General features: G+C 43.8%; 1 protein-coding gene across 2 annotated transcripts in view; it reads right to left on the reverse strand.

Moving 5' to 3' along the window:
* Positions 1-19,509: 19,509 nt before the first annotated feature.
* The window catches only part of CA10 (carbonic anhydrase 10), a 550,367-nt gene continuing 547,392 nt past the window's right edge, over positions 19,510-22,484 (reverse strand). For both annotated transcript variants that reach the window (XM_033183553.1, XM_033183554.1), the window contains one exon: positions 19,510-20,794. In XM_033183553.1, coding sequence (XP_033039444.1) covers positions 20,772-20,794 — 23 coding nt within the window. In that variant the 3' untranslated portion in view covers positions 19,510-20,771. The remainder of the gene's footprint in view (positions 20,795-22,484) is intronic.

Consider the following 22,484-nt stretch of genomic DNA (forward strand, 5'->3'; position numbering starts at 1 on the left):
CTATGTCATAGGCAAGATCATCGCCAGGCTGGAAGTGAAGATACTGAGGGTCTGAGAGGTTAATTCAATTACTTGGGGCCTGATAGCCTGTAACGGGTCAATCCGAAGGGCCAGATCTACAACCTATATCTTCAAAAGCCCAGCATGTTCTGTCATGTTGCTTCTTTGTACATGCCCTTTATTCTCTACTGGATTATGACCCTGTGAGGGCCAAGATTGTCCTTTGTCTCTGATGTCTTTGTTGTTCACCAGCCAAAATGAGTTTTGATTTCCAGGAGGTAGTTTTTGGCCTAGTCTAGGTAACAGGGTTAGCTAATGCAGTCATTCAACTGATTCTCATACAAATTTCTTAACTCTCTAAGGGAAAAATTCAGATAGACCTTTTACATCAGATAAGGCACTTGGGAATTTGCAGCTAAGTAAGAAGATGTTGTTGACTGAGTTCTCGCTTTCTGTACAGCTGAAAAAGCAGCCCAAGTTTCCCATAAAAAGTGGAGCTGAAGCATCAGCTTTATAAAGAGGGCTGCGCATCTGTCAGCTCCCTGACAGGGGATGTCTGTTTCTGTCTGGTGCTTCTGAGTTCCCAGTCTACCCACAAAGTGTTCACAGCCTCCATTCCCATCCACTCAGCCGGACCTGCACACACTTTGCTTTTTTGCCTACATCCAGTTGTTTTGATTTCCTGGCTTCTCCCTGCAAGACTTATTTTCTGCCTTGTGGTCGGTCTTTAATAACCTGCTGGGAAACAGAAGGAAGGCCAGAGTGTAACAAAGGAGGGTAGGGTTGCGGGAGGTGAGCCTGAAGTGAGACGTGTGGCAATATGCAGTGTGTACTGACTTGCGTTCAGAAACTGTTTTTGGTACGTCTGTCTTTGCAACAGTAGGTTACATTCCTTGTGGACAGGAGCCAATTCCTGTTCCTCAGAGTAAATAGCACAGTGAAGAGGTAAGTATCGAGTGAAAACCAGTGAGGAGAGCTAGTGTGGCCTTGGGCAAGTCACTTTACTTATCTGTGCATCACTTGGATAATCTTAAAGGTAGGAATAAAAACTCTCCAAAGTAGCAAGGTATAAAAAAAGGGATCAGCAAACTGTTCCTATAAAGGTTCAGAGAGCAAATATTTTAGGCTTTTCAAGCCATATGGCCTCTGTGGGACTATTCAACCCTACTGTTGTACCACAAGAGCAGGCACAGAACAGTGAGCACGGCTGTGTTCCAATAAAACTTTATTTACACAACCAGGCAGTGGGCTGATGCTGCTATAGTGGGAAGGGTTTGAGAAATGAGATTAGACCCATGGGGGCTTGACTCCTATCTGGGACACTAACGATTTGACTTTAGGCAAGTTAATTAATCTTTCTGATCCTGAGATTGTTTGGGCATAAAAACCATGATGATAATACTAACTTTGCAGGGAGGGTTTTGAGAATTGGATGAACATATATCGAGTATGTATTCCGAGGCCTGGCACGTGTAGTCATTGCTGCTTTCATTATGATGTTCATTATTCCAGCTCTACTACTCAAGGAGTCTCTGAGTCTCAGAATCCTGCTGGTATTTTTAGTTTAGGCTTCTCTGAGATGTAGGCTGACAGCTCCTAGGTGACATTTCCTTTGAGAAACAATAAACAATTGGAGCAGATTCCTTATCCAGGCTTGTGCCTTGGGGATTGATAAGGAGAAGCTTTAGGAATAGCATTCTAGGTGGGCTGTTAGAACTTTACTTTTTAAAATGCCAGCCTGGGTTGGGCACAGTGGCTCACACCTGTAATCCTAGCACTTGGGGAGGTCAGAGCGGGAGGACCACTTGAGGCCAGAAGTTTAAGACCAGCCTGGGCAACATGGCAAGACCCTGTCTCTACCACAAAAAAAAAAAAAAATGCCAGCCTGGGACCCACCCTCTGGCCTATTTTATCCAGGCAGCCTGTGCCCTTCTGCCCTGAACTTCAGGGAGGCCCACTTAGGTCTCCTTCATGTGTTATCCTGGCCTTTGCTCCCATTCCTTCCCAAAGCCTTCATCAGAGGACCTTGAATCTGGCCTCCTGGGTCCTAGGAAACACAGACCTGCAGGTCGGGTGCAGGGCATTGACTGTCAGGGTTCAGGTAGCATTGTGTAATTCAAGGCAAGTATAAGAAATGGAGCCAGGTCTTCTGAGACCTGGGGAGTGATGAGGAACTGATGACAGTATCCCCAAGTTGGGAGGCTATTGTGTAGGGGTTGAGCAGGTGGCTGTGATGTGAAATTTTCCAGGTGTGAATCCTGGCTCACCACCCATTACCTGTGGGATCCTGGGTATGTGTTGGTTACCTAATGTGTAAAATGAAGACTGTAATTGTACCTATGACATAAGAGTGCGGGAAGGGTTAACTATGGCTCTTTCTTCCATCCAAGTAGCAGTTTGCTGTCCAGCTGCCGAGGGGCTGCTCTGTTCCCTCTCTCCAGAGTGCATACGTATCAGCTTGCACAGGACCCGGAGTGCTGACTTCAGCTCTGGAGTTTACATGACTGCGGCGTTGTGTGAATGCGTGGTTTGATTTCTCGGTAGCTCTTCTTAGCCTTCATTTAGTTATTTCTTTCATTCATTCTTTAAGTTATTCATTTACATATCTATTCATTCCACATTAATTGGGCATCTACTATGTGCCAGGCATTATGGTTCCTGCTCAGATTACAAATAAGGCATGGTGCTTGCCTTCAAGGAGTTGCTCATCTAACAGGTAATAGATAAGCAAACAATTACAGTACAGGACAAAAGTGTCTGCAATACAGACACGTACATAGAGGAAGCGCAGATGGCGAATTCAGGGGAGGTTCTGGCAGGAAGTGGTACTTAGAATGCTTTTACTACGCAGGTGATGAGAGGGGTTTGGGGAAGGATGTTTCAAGCAGAGAGAAAAAGTGTATACCAAGACTTGAAGTACTGTGATTTGTTCAAGGCCTTGCCGGTAATTTGTGTGATGAGAACACAGGGTATAGGACAGAGAGTCTGGGGTCTGAGAGCAGTGGGGAAAGGTGGGGGTCAGATAATAAAAGGCCTTATGGACACTACTAAGTGAACTGAATTCCATCTTTATTCCAAGGGCAGTGGGGGAACTTGACAGATATAAGCAGGAAGTGAGAGGTCAGATGAGCCCGGGGGCTGCAGGGGAGCGTTCTGGAGACTTTCTCAACAAATCGGCTGTTACCACTGCAGTCAGGAGCCGACAGTGTACAGCAATGTTGGTTTTTCCTTTTTGCATTATTATTATTATTTTTTGGACAAAACCATAAGAAAATGTCATTTACACTCTGAAGAGGGTTTTGCCCAGGGCAGAATTGGATGTCAGGCCCAACCTGCTGAATGGTGACAGGTTGCTGTAGGAATTGAGGTGCTTAGTGTGAATAGGTAATTGTCCCAACTGTTCTACAGAAAACTCAGAACTTCAGACCTGAACTCCTTCAGGATGCGTTTCCCATCTCCCAGTCCCGGGTAATTGCTCCCTGCACTGTGCGCCCCTTGTGTTTTGTTCAAGTTTTGGCCGACCTCCACCTGTTTCTGATGCACGGACTGATAATTGGTTTCCCTTGTCAAGTCGGTTTCCCCTGACCTCTCTGGAAGAAGGCATGGGGCTTACATCGTCTTGTGTCCTCCACAGCATGCTGTAGAGTTGCTTGCCCATGGTAGGATGCTTAATTAAGATGTGTTGTTTTAAATCTGATTTTAAAATTCCCTCCTTTACTGTATGGGTGAGGAATTTAAGAGGGAGGGAGGGAGGGAGGAAGGGAACAAAGAAGGAAGTGGAAAGATAGAAGAAAAGAATGAAGAAAGGAAGGAAAGAAAGAAAAAAGTTCCTTTTTTCTGGTATTTTTTCTTTTATTGAAGGCTCCCCTCTGGCCCTGTACCTATATTGTTCATTTAGTCTTCAGGAAAGGGATAGTTTCACCCTATTTTCACAGATAAGAAAAATGAGGCTCAGAGAGACCAAAGAACCTGCCCATATTTGTGAAACAAATTATTGCTCCATCTGGGCCTAGACTCAAGTCTCTTTCTAGCACATCCCACATCTTCCTGGGCCTGGAGGCTGCAGTGAGGGCCCACATTGCCCTGGATCTATGACCCTTGAGATCTAGATCCTCTGAAGCTTTGACATGGGACATAGCTGTTCTTTTGGGAAGGTTACCAGGTACCCAGACACATACAGCATAAATGCTTTAGCCAAGGCAACATGGCGGAGACTTGCATCATGGGTAAATGAAACCCACGGGGCAGAGGGAGGAAGCAGCTGCTCTTTGAGGCCTGTAGCTGCAGGAAGGGCTGGTCCCTGGAGCTCTGGCCTTTCACAGAGAATCCAGACACTGTCAGCCTGCTGCCTGGGAGAGAGAACTGTGGGAATAAATACCTCCACCTCACTCTCTCCCAATCCTCTAGTCTCTTGCTTGTCACAGAACTATTACTGGTCCCAAATGGGAATGAGAGCCAGGGAACTTGCTAATGGGTGCCAAGGTCAGTCTCCTGGAGTGCAGAGCAGGATAAAGAAAATGGGTCTGGAAGGGGAACGGAAATGCTATAGCACCCTGGGGAAGTGAGGAAGCTCTGTCCTGGGACTTGTGGATGGAGAGGGCCCAGGACTCAGGTGTCTAAGCATTTGTGTTCCTGCAGTGACATTTACTTTCACAGGTGGCCCTCCCCTTGTGAGGTGAGTCAAGTCTCCTATATTGCCTGTACAGGTCTGTATTGAAAAAAAGAATTGTCTGTATTGCAGACACTTTTGCCCTGTACTGTAATTGTTTGCTTATCTATTACCTGTTAGATGAGCAACTCCCTGCAGGCAAGCACCATGTCTTATTTGTAATCTGAGCAGGAACCATAATGCCTGGCACACAGTAGATGCCCAATTAATGTGGAATGAATACATATGTAAATGAATAAATTAAAGAATGAATGAAACAACTACATGAATGGGAAGAGCTGCTGAGAAATCAAATCATGCATTCATTCAATGCCACAGTCATGTAAAATCCAGGGCTGAGGCCAGACCGTGTTGGGGGCAGTGCCGCATTCTCATAAAACGATTTTGTCTCCATTCTAATCACACAGGAAGACTACATTTCCAGTTTCTTTTGGATTTAGAGTGGGCCATGTGATTGGATCCTGGCCAATAAGATGTGGCCATAAATAACAGATGATACTTCCCAGTCTGGCCATTAGACCTCATGAGTCATTGTCCACAAACTCACTGGTTTTTCCTTTTGTGCCGCTAGAAGCAAAGGACCCTCTTCTTCAAAATTGATGCTGGTGTCTGTGATGGTTAATTTTAGGGTCCACTTGACTGAATTAAGATATGCATAGAGAACTGGTAAAGCATTACTTCTGGGTGTGTCTGCGTGGGTATTTTTAGAGAAGAATGTTGTGTGAATTGATGGACTGAGTGGGGAAGATCAGCCCTCAATGTGGATAGGCCCACAGCCAATTGGGTGGTACTTGCTCACATTGAGGGATAATCTTCCCCACTCAGTCCATCTCTCTCTGTCTCTCTTCCCCCTATCTCCCCTTCTCCCCACTCTCCCCCCTCCCTCTCTGACCCCCCTCCCTCTCCGTCCCCCCTCCCTCTCCGTCCCCCCTCCCTCTCCGTCCCCCCCCCTCTCCGCCCCCCTCTCCCTCTCCGCCCCCCTCCTCCCTCTCCGCCCCCCTCTCCCTCTCCCTCTCCCCCCCTCTCCCTCTCCCTCCCCTCTCCCTCTCCCTCCCCCTCTCCCTCTCCGCCCCCCTCTCCCTCTCCCTCTCCCTCTCCGCCTCCCTCCCCCTCTCCGCCCCCCTCTCCCTTATCGCCCTCTCTCTTTCCCTTATCACCTCTCCCTCCCCTCCCCCTTCTCCCCTCCCCCTTCTCCCCTCCCCCTTCTCCCCTCCCTCTCCCCCTCCCTCTCCCCCTTCCCTCTCCCTCCCTCCCCCTTCTCCCCTCCCTCTCCCCTCCCTCTCCCCCCTTCCCTCTCCCCCTCCCTCTCCCCTCCCCTCCCCCCCTTCCCTCTCCCCCCTTCCCCCTCCCTCTTCCTCTGTCCACTCTCCCTCTGTCCACTCTCCCTCTGTCCACTCTCCCTCTGTCCACTCTCCCTTCCCCCTCTTCTCCTCCCCTCCCCCTGCTCTTCTCCCTCCTCGCCCCCTCCCACTCCCCCTCCCCCTCGCCCTCTTGCCCTCTCTTACCCCCCTCTTGCCCCCTTCGCCTCCCCTCGCCCTCCTCTCGCCCCCCTCTCCCCCTTCCCCTGCCCCCTCTTTCTGCCCCCTCTCTCTCCCCTGCCCTCTCTCTCTCTCCCTCCCCTCCCCTCCCCTCCCTCCCCCCCCTTAAACTTTTGGGGTTTTTATAGCAGCTAGCTTGAATTAACTTCACTCATTAATATACTCTTCCTAGTCTTTAGCTGGACACTGCCTAATTGAGGCTACCTCAAATGTGTGCTTGATGTGCTGAACCTTTAAATGGAAATATTCAGGGGAAACATTTCTAGTATGTGGAGGAGATACCACCTCTATTTTGTCATTTTATTCTTAGATAAAAATAACACTTATCTGATCATGACTCTGTGGTCAATGCTATGCTAGGCTTTTAAAAAATATGCTAGGCATGTTCACACACGTTAAAATCCTCTCAACAATCATGAGAGATTATTTATTATTCATTATCTCTGCTTTGCATAAGAAGAAACTGTGGCTCAAAAAAAAATTAAATAACTTTCAATCATTGCACAGCTGGGGAGCCATCAAGTTACTAATAATCTGGAAGGAAGAAGGGACCTTCAGATGAAACAATACAAGAAAGACTTTCAAAAAGGCATGTGAAGAACAAGACATCTGTAATGCAGAAAGGACCAGAGTAAATGAGCTGTCAGAATTCAGAAAGCTTCACCAAGTATCGTGTAAAACGTGTACATGTGTTTTCAGTGAAAAAAGAAAAAGAGAAGAGAAAGTAACACCCTACCCATTTATGTGAGAAAACCGAGGGCCATAGAGGGAAAGTGCCTCATCCATGTCGCCTGGCTAGTAAGATGAAACCTTGGAACTGGAACCCATGTTCAAAGCCCACCTTTTTTTTCTTCTGTTGATAATCAGACTTCCCCTAGAAAGTGGCCAGTCTCTATTCAGAGCTTCTAGAACTGTTTCTGCTCAATTTAAAAAGTAACTCACCATGTCGCCACATTTCAACACCAGGGGAACCAAGGTTGGGTGATGGGCCGGTACCCCTGGTGGGCGGGAGCAGCTGGCACATAAAAAGATCCCAGCTTTGGCAAATTTCTTAACCCAAATCAAAGTCTTACCTTTGCTTTGCTTCTGCTAATATAGATGCACTTTTTGTTATAAGTCTAAAAACTATCAGTGTCAACCTCTGACTTTAATTGTATTATTTTCAAAAGTCAGCAATTTTATAGAATGTGCTCAAGGAGAGCCCAACTAGCTCTGTCTTTGATCTCAAATGCGGGCTGAAGTGTCAGTGTTTCTTGAGGTTGGTAGAGTAGTTATTTCCTGAGGTTTCTGGCACCTGGGGTAACCAAATTTCTCCTCTCTCTTTATTAAATTATGCTTTCCTACTAAGCTTGCCTTGGTGTCATCAATTCTTCCCAACTCTGGCTTTTCTGGGAAGCCCAGGTTGTATGCCACTTGAGTGAAGGTTAAGCTGTCTGAATTCCTGGAATTGGGCCACTTGTATCACTTCCTCTTGTCACTGTCCAGTCTCCTCTTGAAAATATTTATTATCCATTTTTCATTCTCTGCTTCCCTTGGGTGTTTGACAGATCCGTAGTTATTTGCAGACTTTGCAGACTGCAGGGAGGAGTCTGGGTTCTCTCTGATGCTGGGCTTCTCTCTATAATTGGTTTGCATCTTTATCATGCAAACTTCCCTTCTGAATAATTCTGTAACAAGAGTCTGGAAGATGGCCTCAATGGTTTGACAGTTGTTTTAATTCACTGAAAACAAAACAATTGCTCTAAGCCGCAATGACTACTTGTCTACCTCTGAATGAGGGAAAAAAATTGGAAGCCGCATGGCCAAGCTGCATGCTATTAGTTTAAATTCAGGCAGGCAGGTAACTCCACTGCAAGCTGCTAGTGGAAGGGTGAGCTCACTTCTCTTTGCCCAAAGGATTGTAAATAGCCGAGGTGAAAGTGTTGCTGGATGTCTACAGTAGCGATCTCCCCAGTCTCAGAGTAACCCAGATATGAGGAGGGATTCTGAAGTTTCAGGGACAGAGGAATAGTATAGTAGGGTGTAGTGTTGAACCATCTGAGAGACCAGGGCTTGAATCCTGGCTCTGCCACTTAACTAAGATTAGGCTATAGAGCAAGTTCCTTCAACACTCTGAACCTTTGTTGGGCTTACTGTGCTTAGGGACAACAAGTATTTTTTTAAATTACAGAATACTGTTAAAGAATTGGATAAAATAATGCTGGTAACGTGCTTAACATAATGTCTGGCACATGGAAGATATTCAGTGACTAGCAGGCATTGCTCTTCACTGTATTTTCCCACCAACCAAGTGATACAACAGAGTTCAGTTTAAGCAAGGTTGTGTGGGGGGCATGAGCCAGAGGCTGTTTGTAGATTCTATGCCTCCCTGTAATTTCCTCCCCTGTTGAGCAGGTGCTTTCCTCCCTAGCATTGCCTATCCTGGGCTTTGGTTACTTATTATTTTTTAAAAAATTGAGGCGAGGCCAGGTGCAGTGCCTCATGCCTGTAATCCCAGCGCTTTGAGAGGCTGAGGTGGTGGATGACCTGAGGTCAGGAGTTTGAGACCAGCCTGGCCATCATGGTGAAACTCTGTCTCTACTAAAAATACAAAAATTAGCCAGGCGTGGTGGCACACACCTGTAATCCCAGCTACTCAGGAGGCTGAGGCAGGAGAATTGCTTGAACCTGGGAGACAGAGGTTGCAGTGAGCCAAGATCGTGCTACTGCACTCCATCCTGGGCAACAGAGCAAGATTCATCTAAAAAAAATAAAAATAAAAATTGAGGTGACATTTACATAGCATAAAGTCAACAATTTAGAAGTGAACAATTCAGTGGTATTCAGTACCTTGACAATGTTGTACCACCGCTATCTCTATCTAGTTCCAAAACATTTTTATTACCCCGATAGGAAACCACATACTAGTTAAGCAGTTCTCCCTGTTCCCCTCTGTTTCCAATCCCTTGTGATCACCAGTCTGTCTCTATGGATCTACCTGTTCTGGATATTTCACAGAAATGAAAGCATGTAGCATGTGGCCTTTTGGGTCTAGCTTCTTTCACGTAGCATAATGTGCTCAGGCTCATCCGTATTGTAGTGTGTATCAGTACTTCATTCTTTTTTATGGATGAATCATAGTCATTGTAGCATATTTTGCTTATCCATTCATTCATCCATCCATGGGTTTTTGGGCTGATTCCACCTCTTGGCTATTGTCACTTGTGCTGCTGTAAACATGCTTGATGTGTATTTGTTTGTATACCTGTTTTCAGTTCCTTGGGGTATATTCTGGCTACTTATTTTAATTAATCTCCGCTGTGTTTTTTGCCACCACATTTTCTGAGAGGCACTATGACAGAGGGATGAGGCATGAGAGCTCTAATACCTGGCTCTCTTCTTCGCTACCTACTGGTTGAACCATATTGGTCAAGGGGCTTGGCCTCTCTATACCTCTGTGTTCGCCTCTGTAAAATGGAGTTCATAATGACAGCCCCTGTAGGAGGATTGTGATAATCAGATGAATTGATACCTGTAAAGCACATAGTCTGTGTGTAATGAACATTAGCAATCACTGCTATCCTCTCTTTCCAGTACTTACTTCCTGCAGTCTCCCTTTGGACCCCCATTTGTATTAGGATCTTTCATCTTTCAAATATCCAGAGCAGCTCTTTCATCAGCTGGTGACTGAAATTTCTTCCTGGGCAAGGTGGTTGAGCCACTGGGCTTTCCCTTTAACACAGGGGGTCCTAGGAACCTGGTAAGTCAGTTTCTCGGGAACAGGAAGAAGACACCCACCAAGTTGAGAGGATTGGGGCTTTGCGCTTATTCCCACCTGACCAGTAGGGATCTAAAGCTGCCTTCTTCCTCCCCTCCATGGGTTCTCTGGATCTGTGTCTCAGATACATGCCCAGATTCCATATGGCTATGCCATATTCTTGCTCACGACTTACAATGGCTTCCTATTGTTTGTTATATTAAGAAAACCTCTCTGAAACCCCATGAAGTAGTTAGCTCTCCCCCCATTTCATTTTTGTGTATTTGCTTGCAAAGGGGGTAAGGGAGATTCCTCTGCTTTCTATGGATGAGGAATCTTCGACTCAGAGGCATAACATAATTGTCAAGTGTCATCAGCATGTGAATTGCAGAGCCCAGACTAGAAGACACAAGCAGACCCAGGAGTACCTGCTACTTCTAGTTTGCATACTGCCTTCCCTCTCTGACCCATTGTATCAAACCCAGTTGATTTTTCCTTAGTCTACTTTCAACTGATCTATACTAAGCCAGTGAATTCTCATCATGCCCAGAGCACCTGCCAGGCTCATTCTAGCTTCAGATCTTAGCCCCAGCTGTTCTGTTTGTCTGGAATACCATCCTGCCTCCCACCAATTCCAATCCTGCCACCTGGCAGGCATAATTCAAATCCCTCTTTCTTCACTAAAGCTTCCTACTGAGCTTTTCAATCAAGACCTTGTTCTTCATTTCTGAATTTCCTATCATTTTTCAAGTTGCTGCTCTTTGGCCCTCAGCTAGCACAAGCAGTGTCTTTGTGTGAATTACAAGAACCATTCATTTACCCTAGGCTGATGAATTGTAAAAGGAAGTCCTTAGTCATCTTCTCAGCTGGGCACATTTGGGCAGTGTGCTGACTATACAACCATACTTAGCCGACTTGCCTATCTGACAGTTTCAAAATAACTGCTGAGTGTTAAATATTCCTGTCACATAGATTGCAAAAGTTCCATGCTCATTTATTGTGTCTTCCCAATTAGATTTTAAACTTCTTGAGGGCAATGACCACTACTTATCCTTCAGTTTTCTCCATTGTGCCTGGTCCAAAGCCAGATGCTAAGTCTCTAGTGTCCAGCAAATGAAGTGACTTAGAGAAGGTGTGTCAGCCTCGGCTCTGAAGGGACCCAGCAAAACTCTTGCAGGAAAGAGCTGACTGACACCCACAGATGATCTTAGCCACACTGGCTGCTTCACTATTTTGGGGGCACACCCACCAACTAGTGTTCCTTCATTTTGAGCTTTATCAGCTGAAATGGCATTCATCAGGGAAGGCTTCTTTCTCAGAAGCCTCTGTTAGAATCAATTTCTTCCTCCTATAATTTCCAAGGTGGTCTTTCTCTTCTAACCCACAATTCTCAACTCCCAAAAGTATTTCTTAAGATGCAGCTCAAATTTTTACCTTTAAAATCTCTATCAGGGAGGTAAATCCCCAAAATCCACTGGGGCCACATCTCCCCTTCTACACTAAGTTCTTTTGTGGACAAGGCATGTGCCTGGCACATAGTAGGCCTTCACTCAATGGCTATTGAATGTATGTCCACTAGGTTCCCTAGCTATGTACATTTTCCAGCAATGCGTCTTCATTCACTGCAGCAAAAGTATTTGCATCCCTTCTGTTAGCATTATTTGACATGTGTTTAACACTTTCCCCAAGCTTTTTCTCATCTCTTCTCTGGTTTTGTTTTCACAGCCTATTAGGTTATGAGAAAAGAAATTATATCCATTTCTCCCATGAGGCACCTTAACTCCAGGAAGCAGAAGCATCTTATCTCATTGTCTGGTGACGGGGTGAGGCTGCCACTCACTTGGGCACAGTGACAGTTTGGCTCTTGCTTCCTCCTCTTAACTCTTGTCTGAAGTTAATCATTCAATATCCTTAGAATTCTCAGAATCTGACCCCAGAGGTAAAGAGGCCAACTTGGGTGGGAGGGGTGAGTATCCTCATCAACTCTAGAAATCCTACTACAGGTTGAGCATCCCAGATCCAAAAATCTGAAATCCAAGGTGCTCTAAAATCCAAAACTTTTTTGAGTGTTGACATGGTGCTCAAAGGAAAGACTCATTGGAGCATTTTGAATTTTGGATTTTCAGATTTGGGATGCTCAAAAATGGTATCTATTCTGCAAATATTTCAAAACCTGAAAAAATCGGAAACACTTCGGCATTTCAGATAAGGGATAATCAACCCGTAACGTATCTCGCTGAATTCATGTGTCAGAACCTAGCATCCTGGGCCCCTAAAGGAATTGTTATTTTCTTTCATCCAGTCTCCATCCTACCACTCTATCTGAGCATCTGTTCCAGGGCCAGGTAACCTATATGTATTTGGAACTGTTAGGCAAATATCTTTTTTTCCCTTAGAAGCTATTTTCTAGAGGAAAGCAAATGTCTTGATATATTTGCAGATAGAAGAATAGAATCACCTGTGACTTAAAAAAAATTAAAAAAATCGATTGATGGCATGGACTCAAGAGTCAGAGACTGATTTAATTGGTCTGGGGTTGGGAGCCGTTGGCAGAGTTCCTATACCTTGGGTCCTATCTTAGTCCATTTTGGCTATTTAAAGAAAATACCATAAACTGACTGTATTATAAAAACAGAAATGTATTTCTCACAGTTCTGAAGGCTGGGAAGTCCAAGATTAAGGCAGATTTATTTAGTGTCTGGTGCGGACCCACTTTGTCTTCTAGATGGTGCCTTCCTGCTGTGTCCTCACATAGTAGAAGGGGTGAGGCATCGCTCTCTTGCCTCTTTTATAAATACACTAATCCTATTCATGAGGGCTCCACCCTCATGACCTAATCACCTCCCAAAAGTCCTACCTCCTAATACGTTTGCCTTGGGGGTTAAAATTTCAACACACGAATTTTAGGGAGACAGACATTCAGATTAGGCCAGGCATGGTGGCTTACACCTGTAATTTTCAGCACTTTGGGATGCTGAGGCAGGAGGATCACTTGAGCCCAGGAGTTCGAGACCAGCCTGTGTAATATAACGAGACCTTTTTTCTACTAAAAATAATAAAAATTAGCCAGGTGTGGTGACGCACACCTGTGGTCCAGCTATGTGGGAGGCTGGGGTGGGAGGATGGCTTGAGCCCAGGAGATTGAGGCTGCAGTGAGCTATGATTGTGCTACTGTACTCCAGCCTGGGAGACAGACTGAGAAACCTGTCTTGGAAACAAAACCAAAAAAATTCAGACCATAACAGATCCAGTATAAAGAATAAGACCAGATGACTCCAGTCCCAAAGGGAAGCACTGTTCCATTCTGGCATCAGCTAAGACATGTTCACCTGAGACTTCTCTAGCATCAACCTTTGCTGTAACTTTCTGTTTCCAGTATGACAACAGCTATATGATCCTGTGTGTGTATGGTTAACTCTTTGATAATTTCCTTATCTATAAAATAAGGTCAAGAACTAATTGGCAGAACTGCTAGGAGTGCCAAATAAAATAATGTATGTAAACTATTTGTAAAATAACCCAGCATTCTGCCTGATACATACTTCCTACACAGGTCAACAACTCTGAATTGAAAAGAATCCAATGCTACCCTCCATCCCATAGGAAAATTCTATGTAGCAATATTTTTGAGTATCTCCTATTTTGCAAAGTATTATGATATGATTTCTATTTCTTTCTATGCATAGAAGGGAGAGAGACAAAGATGACTGAAGAGATCATCTCTGTCTTTAGGGAACTTCAAATTGGCACGTGCAGACAGGAAAATACAGAACCACATGAAGTTCTTCATATATTATATACACATATTTCTAACATAGAACCGAGTGAAGTAAATATTAATTAGAGATATAATCAATATGCTGTGTGAGCTCAGGATGGAAGAAATCATTTCCCCTGAGGAGATGAAGGAATCCTGTGAAGTGGCATTTGAGCTAGGTCTCTTTAAAGGTACATCATGTTTCCATAGGTGAGGAAGAATCAAAAAGAGCATTTTAAGCTGAGCAATGGCATGGACTATGGTTAGGAGGCTGGAAAATATGAGTGGGCGTCTGCATGTGAGCGAAGGTTCTAGGGTAGCTGGCCCCACAACATTCATCAGGAGGGCTGAGACACGAGTCTTTGGACCTCTGCTGAGAATCCATTAAGAAAGGCTTTGCGAAAGAATTTGATCCTTTAACCTTGAAACAACTGGGGACCATTGAAAGTCTGGGTATTGGGAGATATGTTCTGGTTGGTGGTTTTCGTTCGTTAGTCCTAGTGATGAGATGGGAGTGGGCTGGCAATGTCTGGGTCAGAATGTGACTCTCTAACCCTTCCTCCCCACCTGGGCCATGGCTAAGACCTCAGATGCCCTGTGAAGAGCTGCTCAGGCAATTCTCCTGGGTCCTGATTCCTATGTCCATTCCAGGTCTGGCATCCGGGTACTGCCCTCTGGCATTGCGCCTGAAATCTGTTTCTCTACCAAATCAATTTGGAATGCTGCCCTGCTGGATTTTCTGTGTAGCTTTGTGTTTTGGTCTCCTCTCTGGAAAATGCCTGAGATTGTTTTCTACCTACTCCTCAGCCCAGCCTAAATTTCCTTCAACATTTATTCAGGGTAAACTCAGGTTCCTTTTATATGAGAACTGTGTTTGAGTATTTTTACACTCTCGACCCAGGGTCTCTCAATTATCTGGAGACTGGAGGCAGAAGGACCTTCTGGGTAGATATTGTTGTAGTCCAGGCCAAAGAAGATGAGGGCTCAGACTAGGCCTTGTCACAGGACTGAAGAGTTGTGGGGAGGGAATGTGGCATGGAAGAGACACGATGGAGTTAAAACTGATGGGCCGTAGCTGGCTTATAACTTTTAGCGATGGACACAGCGTATGTTTCTGAACTTCTGGTATCCTGACTCACAGCCTGTTTTCATTTGTTTGTAATAGTCTGAGGACTTGGAAGCTTTGCAATCTGAGTTATTAGAAGTGATGACTTGGAGTGGATTTTAGAAGGCTGGTACCCAGCCAGTATTTCACATAGTAATGTTTCTGAGAGAGATTTGTTATTCAAACTCTGGACCTGTTAATTGAAGGAGAAAATTGGGATGGGGAACATACTGAGACCATCCAAAATAGTTAACATGCATAGGAATCTGGATCTGATTCTGAAAAGGGAATGGCCATTAGATAACTCTGACTTCTGGGCTTCCATGGATGCCCCTCAGAGGTGAACCCTCCACTGAGAAGGTCCTTTAGGTAGAGGTGTGATCCCCAAAGTTTGCTGCGTGTTGGAATCATCTGCAGATCTTTACAGTACACTGAAGCCTGGCTACTGCTCCCAGACATCCTGATTTAAGTGATATGTGGTACAACCTGGGCACTGGGATTTTTAAAACTTTCTAGGAGATTCCTTTTTAAAATTATTATTATGTTTTTATGACTGACATAAAAATGTTGTATATATTTAACCTGTATACATCTTGATGAGTTTGAAGTATACACCCTTGAAGCCATCACCATAAACAATGCGTAAATGCAACCATTATCTTTAAAAGTTTCCTCGTCTTGTCATAAGAACACTTAGCATAAGATCTACCCTATTATTTTTATGTATACATTTTTTAAATGTAAAGGATAGCATTGTTAACTATAGGTATTATGCTCTACAGTAGATCTTTAGGACTTACTCATCCTGGATAACTAAAACGATTTGACTTTTGGCCAACACCTCCCTGATTTCCCCTCCCCCAAGGTCCTGGTATCCACCATTCTACTCTCTGCTTCTATGAGTTTGACTATTTTAGATTCCTAATATAAATGGGGTCATGTAGTATTTGTTCCTCTGTGTCTGGCTTATTTCATTTAGTACTCCCACAACTCAATAGCAAAAAGCCCAAATAATCTGATTAAAAAATGGGTAAAAGACCTGAATAGTCACTTCTCCAAAGAAGACATACAAGTGGCCAACAGGTATACAAAAAGGTGTTCAACATCACTAATCATCAGGGAAATGCAAATCAAAACTACAGTGAGATACCACCTCATACTTATTAGAATGGCTATTATCAAGCAAACCAAAGGTAACAAATATTGACAAAGGAAACCTTTGTAGACTGTTGATGGGAATGTAAATTGGTACAGACTATGGAAAACAGTATGGAGATTCCACAAAAAATTAAATAGACCTAGTGTATGATCCAACAATCCCACTTCTGGGTATATAACCAAAAGAATTGAAATCAGGATTGCAAAGAGATATCTGTACTCCCACGTTCATTGCAACATTACTTAACAATAGCAAAGACATGGATAAAAGCTAAAATGCTCACTGACAGATGAACAGGTAAAGAAAATGTGGCATAGACATACAATGGAGTATTAGCCTTAAAAAGAAGGAAATCTTGCCATTTGCCACAACATGGATGAACTTGCAGGACATTATGCTAAGGAGGTTCTAATATGTAGTAAAGTTTGGGAAACTCTAGAGTAGGAAGTAGTATGGATGAATATTTGATTTATGGTGGTTCTCACACTTGAGTGTGCATCAGAATCATCTAGGGGGCTTGTTAAAACACAGATGGCTTGGCCTCACCCTCTTGAGTGTCAATAGTTCTGCAGTGGGATCTAAAAATGTGCATTTCTAACCAGCTCCTAAGTGATGCTGATGACTGGGGCCATGCTTTGAGAACCACTGGCTTAGAAGAGTTGAGTCTGGCATTGTCACCTATGAGCTATGTGACCCTGAGGCTATCACCTGGTCTATAAGAAGTCCATTTCTGTATTTATAACCCAGGGACAGCAGTAGTGATTACTTTATGGGTCACTGTGTGGGTAAAATGAGATGATATTTGTAAGCTGCTTGGCACAGGGCCTGGACCACAGAAAATGTGCAACCTATGGCAGACCTTATCAATAATAGTATGTTTTTTTCAACTGGAGTCTTGGCAGATCTTTCCTTATGTTCAGTTGTGCCAGTTGGTGAATAACGTTACAGTGAGTTTCTGCTCCTAGAGGTCCTACTTTTAGGATTTCTGGAACAGGAAAACTGAGATACTCTTATGAACTGCAGGTGTTCTGGGTTCCAGCAGGAAGGGTCCACCCTGGGGGTGTGGGCATATGCTAATTGACCATTGTCAGTCATCTTCTTTGACCTGATGTGTGTGTTATGGGCTGTGGTCAAGGACTGCTTTCCTGTCCAGATTCCATGTGATTATCTCACTGTCTTGTACCACGTTCCAGACACATTTAGTGCAGCGAGTTGTGGTTGTCCTGATGTCACCATGGAAACTTAACTGCTACAGAGGGAGACTGGAACAAGGCCCTAATGGTCTTGGAAACCACAAAATGTGTCCCCAAGAAGGGGCTAGGGCTGTGGATTTCCACATGATTATTATTTTTTTTTTTGAGACAGAGTCTCACTCTGTCACTCAGGCTGGAGTGCAGTGGAGTGATGGATCTTGGCTCACAGCATCCTCCACCTTCTGGGTTCAAGTGATTCTCCTGCCTCAGCCTCCCGGGTAGTTGGGATTACAGGCACATGCCACCATGCCTGGCTAATTTTTGTATTTTTAGTGGAGACACAGTTTCACCATATTGGCCAGGCTATTCTCAAACTCCTGATCTCAGGTGATCCGCCCACCTCAGTGTGTTCTTTTTTTCATTCATTTTGTCCAGAGCATTCTTGGGTGTATATTTACCTCCCTCCCAAATTTTGCAGAGGAGAGAACTGAGGCTTAGCATGTGTTTCCTTGCAGATTGTAGACTTCTCCAAAAAGGAAGGGGTGCTCATGTCAGCCAGGGCTCCAACAGGCAAAGCTGGCCTATTGGCACACACTGTGGAGCACAGAGGCACTGCTCGGGCTCCCCTGGGACTTCCTGAGCACCCATGGACTGCAAAATCTATTAATGTATTTTTGTTCCTTGATGTCTTCAACAGGTATGAGGTGGTATCTCATTGTAGTTTTGATTTGCATTTCCCTGATGATTAGTGATGTTGAAGAGATCAAGACCCAGATCAGACCAAGTCCTAGATGAAGACATCAAAAAACAAAAATACATCAATAGATTTTGCAGCCCATGGGTGCTCAGGAAGTCCAGGGGCTCTTTGGGACTTTAAAAACTGCCACGGCCTTTTTTTTTTTTTTTTTTTGCGAGGTACTAATCTAGCTAGTCTTTTTATTACTCCCACATATTGTGAGGGCAAAGTGACTATATTTTCTTTTTATAGTTTGGAAAATCTAGTGAGTATGGAGAAAGGGGCATTTAGGACTGGCCCGGAAAGTCAGAGGCAGGAGCCAGTTTGCCCCATTTTGAGTCCTGTTTGGCCAAGGTGAAAGTCTGCCTATGCCCAGGGACCCTAGGCATGAGAGACTGAGTTTTTGTTTGTTCTCACTGGACTAAAGAACTGAATGAGAGGCACAGTTGGGGGAAGGAAGAGTGCAAAGTTCAGGGGAGGTCGTCTTGTGCAAACCATTTGTCGATAAGGACTCAGTCCTAGGAAGGGGAGTTGACTTGCCCAGTGTCAGAAAGGATGCTGTGATGGGGTGGGGCCTAGAAACCCAGTTGCCTGCTTTCCTTCCTCACTTGTGCTTTTCCTTGTCTTCCTCAACACATGGCAGGCATTTATCTATGTGCAGTCTTCTGGGTATCTATTGCTTTTTTTTTGCTGTCACTCTGGTGTCCTTGTTGTGATTGATGCTACTACCACCCTGTAAAGGAAGGCATGATATGATTCAGATAAACTTTTAATAGGCAGGTCATACAAATACTCTACTATTGGTACCATTATATAGAACAGTCCTTGCAGGTATTGTGCAAGCTGCTTTAAGTAGCTACATCGTGTTTAAGCCTCATAACTCATACAGGCAATTATTAACCTCCCCAGTGTACCGATAGAGAAGTAAAGCAACTTGCCTAGGGTCACACAGCAGGCAAAAGGCAGAGTAAAGTTGATTTGCCATCCATATTCTTCAGCTGTTATACTATATCGCTGCCTGCCATTGCAGGATAAGGAAGATTCTACCTCAGAAGCAGCAGCAAGCCACATAAATAAAGATTGCCACCTGCTCACCGTAAACCTTTGTGAATATTTGGCTCTCTGGAAAAATAAGATTGCTCAGAAATAGGCCTAGATGTCATCATAGCTAAGGCTGCTGTGTGTCTGACATTGACGCAAAAAGTAAAAGATAAAATCCAGTTACGTATATTATTTTGAATATGAAATAACTGAGTGTTTTGAAATTTTCCTTGTCAATCCATCTAGTCACTAGGCTAAAGTTTTTCATATGCTTGGGAATGTTCTCATTTGCACAGACTCTCCTTGCCTGAGCTTTCCCCCTTGCAGGAGAGTGTGACAGAAAGGAGAGATGAAAGTTATTTTTAATTTGGCCACCGAACAAACATCCAAGTATTCTCTTCCAGCAGCTAAGCCTATATGTTTTCTCAACAGGGTATTAATTACCTGGCTCTGGGAATGGCCAGATAGGCTGTTCTGGCTGCCCTGTCAGTCCCGTATGCAATTGCTCCTGCACCCAGCAGGACTCAGAGACTTCAGCAGGGAGCATCCTCTTTCTCAATAAAGTCAGACATAGGTACTGGGTAACTTGTTAAACACATTTATTGATTTCTTGACAGTAACCAAACACAGTGAGTGACCATTATAAACAAGAAAAGAAAGGCATTCGTTTGTACTTTGTGAGATCTGGCTGCACCTGGAGAGAAAAGATACCCCTTTCCCAGGAACTTACAAGGCAAAGTGCATTCCTTCACGGGAGCATCACAGGGGGGCATGGCAGTTTTGAAACGCAAGAAATCTGTCGCCTGCTATCTCAGGCTGAAGCTCACCTCATGTGAATGATCGAGCCATGGAGTGGAATTAAAGTTATACTTGCTTAGCAAATGCATTCCTGATTGCCACAAACTCAGTAAAACTGGCTGCAAATGAACAAAACATGTAGATGAAGGAACAAGTGAAATCAAAGAATGCAGTTGCATGGAGCCAGGGCTTAGCCTGTAAGGAAGGAGAATAGACCAAAGCCAGAAAAATGAAATTAACTTGTTAAACACATTTATTGAGCTGGTAACAATAACCAAACACAATGTATGACCTTTGGAAAACAAGAAACAGCAAATGGGTCATTTCTGATCTTGGCAAATCCTACTACAGATATGTGACAAAGAGGGAAATAATTCCATTTCTTTATAGTCTGTGGTGATATATATACAATGTGTAGCTCTTCAATGTCTGTCCTTTTTTTTTCTTTTTAAATTGTTGAGTAAACAGAAGAATCATAATCTAGAAATAAGTGTCCTTGGTCAACTTTGTCCTGCTCACCTGCTACCAGCACCCTCAAAGGATCCTAGGACACTATCTGAAATTACTTGATGCAAAGTCCGTTTGATGCCATCAGAGCTGTATTTTCTCTCTCTTTTGGAAGAATTTTGTATGTACAAAGGCTGAAAAGTCTCATTGGGTAGATTTATTAGTTCAGGAAAACGGTATCAAAATTGAAATCAGGTTAACTGGTTATTTTCTTCTAAGACCTTATGAATGAGACTTTTGTTTCTGAAACTTGACTTCCCATGATGGAGGTTGTAAGAGAGTGTGTGGAGGTATGTTTGCATGTGTGTGTATGTATGTGCAAGTGCTTGTGTGTGTGTGTTTGTGAGTGTGTGAGAGATGTATTCCTCTGCCATGGTTTTGCAGACACTTTTCATGAAGAAAGGGCCAATCCCAAGAATGAATGAGGCTTAGGGGAAAGAAGGAGAGAGAAGCAAGAAGGGGGACATTCTAGGTTATGTCAATTCACAGTTGTAGCATTTCACTGAGGTGGGATTCTTCTTGGCTTTGTTCCCTACTTGAGGAGCCATTCATTTACTGCAGAGAGAGAGAAAGAAAAAAAAATCACACATACAACATAAAATGAGGCATACTCAATTAATTTGCACAGTTTTAGGGAATTCCTCCAGAGGGGACGGGACTGTTTTGTAAATACCTGCTTACTTATATGCATTCCAACTACCCCCTTCCAATTCTCCATGACCTTCTAGGCCTATACTGACCAATATACTATAAATTTAAATTAATTAAAATTAAAAAATTAGTTGCATCATTGTACTAGTTACCCATCCAATGTTCAATAGCCACATATGGCTAGTAGCTGCTGTATTGGACAATGTAGGATAGTAATCAACCTATCATGAAAACATTCCCATTACCACAGAAAGTTCTAGTGGATGACACTGCTCTAGACCAGGGATGGAAAAACAGTCCACACATCTAATCCAGCACAATACCTGTTTTTATAAATAAAGTTTTATTGGAACACAGCCATACCCATTTTTTACATATTATCAATGGCTGATTTCATACTACAATGTCAGAGTACCACAGAGATTTTATGGCTTCAAAACTTAACATATTTACTCTGTCCTTTATAGAAAAAGTGTGTAGACTCCTGTTGTAGACCATATGCTCTGTGTGGCTAGGGGTCCTATCTGTCACCCATCACCCAACTAACTGACACATACTAGGAACACAATACAGGGGTGTTGACTAAGGAGAAGCAGCAATGAATGAGTTAGGTATTTACTTTTCTGGTAGTTATGGCTGGAAGGGAGTGGAAAATATGTAGTTTGGGCATGCAAATGTATCTGAGAGAGAAAGAAGAAGGGAATATGGGGGAAGTAGGAAGAATGAAGTGGAGGATCAAGGAGTAGTGGTGGAGGCTACTTCTAAAAGCTGTCTGGTAATAACCACAGCCCTCCTATTTGGGGAGCATGTTATTGCTACAAAAGGCTTCCCCATCCAGGCTCTTGTTTGCTTCCTTTAACAAGCTGTGAAGTAGATGGCATAGGAACTGTCATGAAGAAGCCAGGTCTAGGGGGCAAACAATGTGGCTGGGTTTGTACAGCTTGTTAGAACCAGGCCCAGGACTTAGATGTCCTGATTTCCAGTCCAGCGCCCTCCAAGACCCCATCTTGCCTCTTTCTACACTGAATGTTTACCACAATGATGAACAGATGTTTAGTAGTGTGCAGAAGGGAAGACAGAGAGGGCTGGGTGTGGATCACAGAGTTACAGGAGGCAGATGTCCCCTTTAGTAGGAATAATAACCATTTCTAGGTACATAGCACTGGGCAAAGATACACTCGCAAATTATCCCATTGGATCCTAATGGCCTGCCCTTTAGAGTATTTGTTAACCTTCTAGGGAAAAGGGGGTCTTTCTTGCATATACTTAAAAGCTCTAATGCTTTTTGCTGTCCTGTTCTAACAGATAACCTTGGGAGCATCAGCCTTTCTGGGCTCTTCTATAAAATGGCAATAAAAAGAAGCTGTCTTGCCTGATCTACAGGGGTTTTAAAGGTTTGATGTATGTATTTAAAGGTTATAATATATATATATCTCACATAGATCAAACCTCTACACCTTGCCATCTACCTACCATCTATCCATCCACCCACCCACTTACCTACCTACCCACCTACCTAGATGCATTCATACAGATATCTATATCACATATATCAAAACTTAAGACCTTCACCACCATGCACATGGAGCGTGAT

The sequence above is a fragment of the Trachypithecus francoisi genome, unplaced genomic scaffold (genome assembly GCF_009764315.1).
Source record: "Trachypithecus francoisi isolate TF-2019V2 unplaced genomic scaffold, Tfra_2.0 Lachesis_group20, whole genome shotgun sequence".
NCBI classification, from domain to species: Eukaryota; Metazoa; Chordata; class Mammalia; order Primates; family Cercopithecidae; genus Trachypithecus; species Trachypithecus francoisi.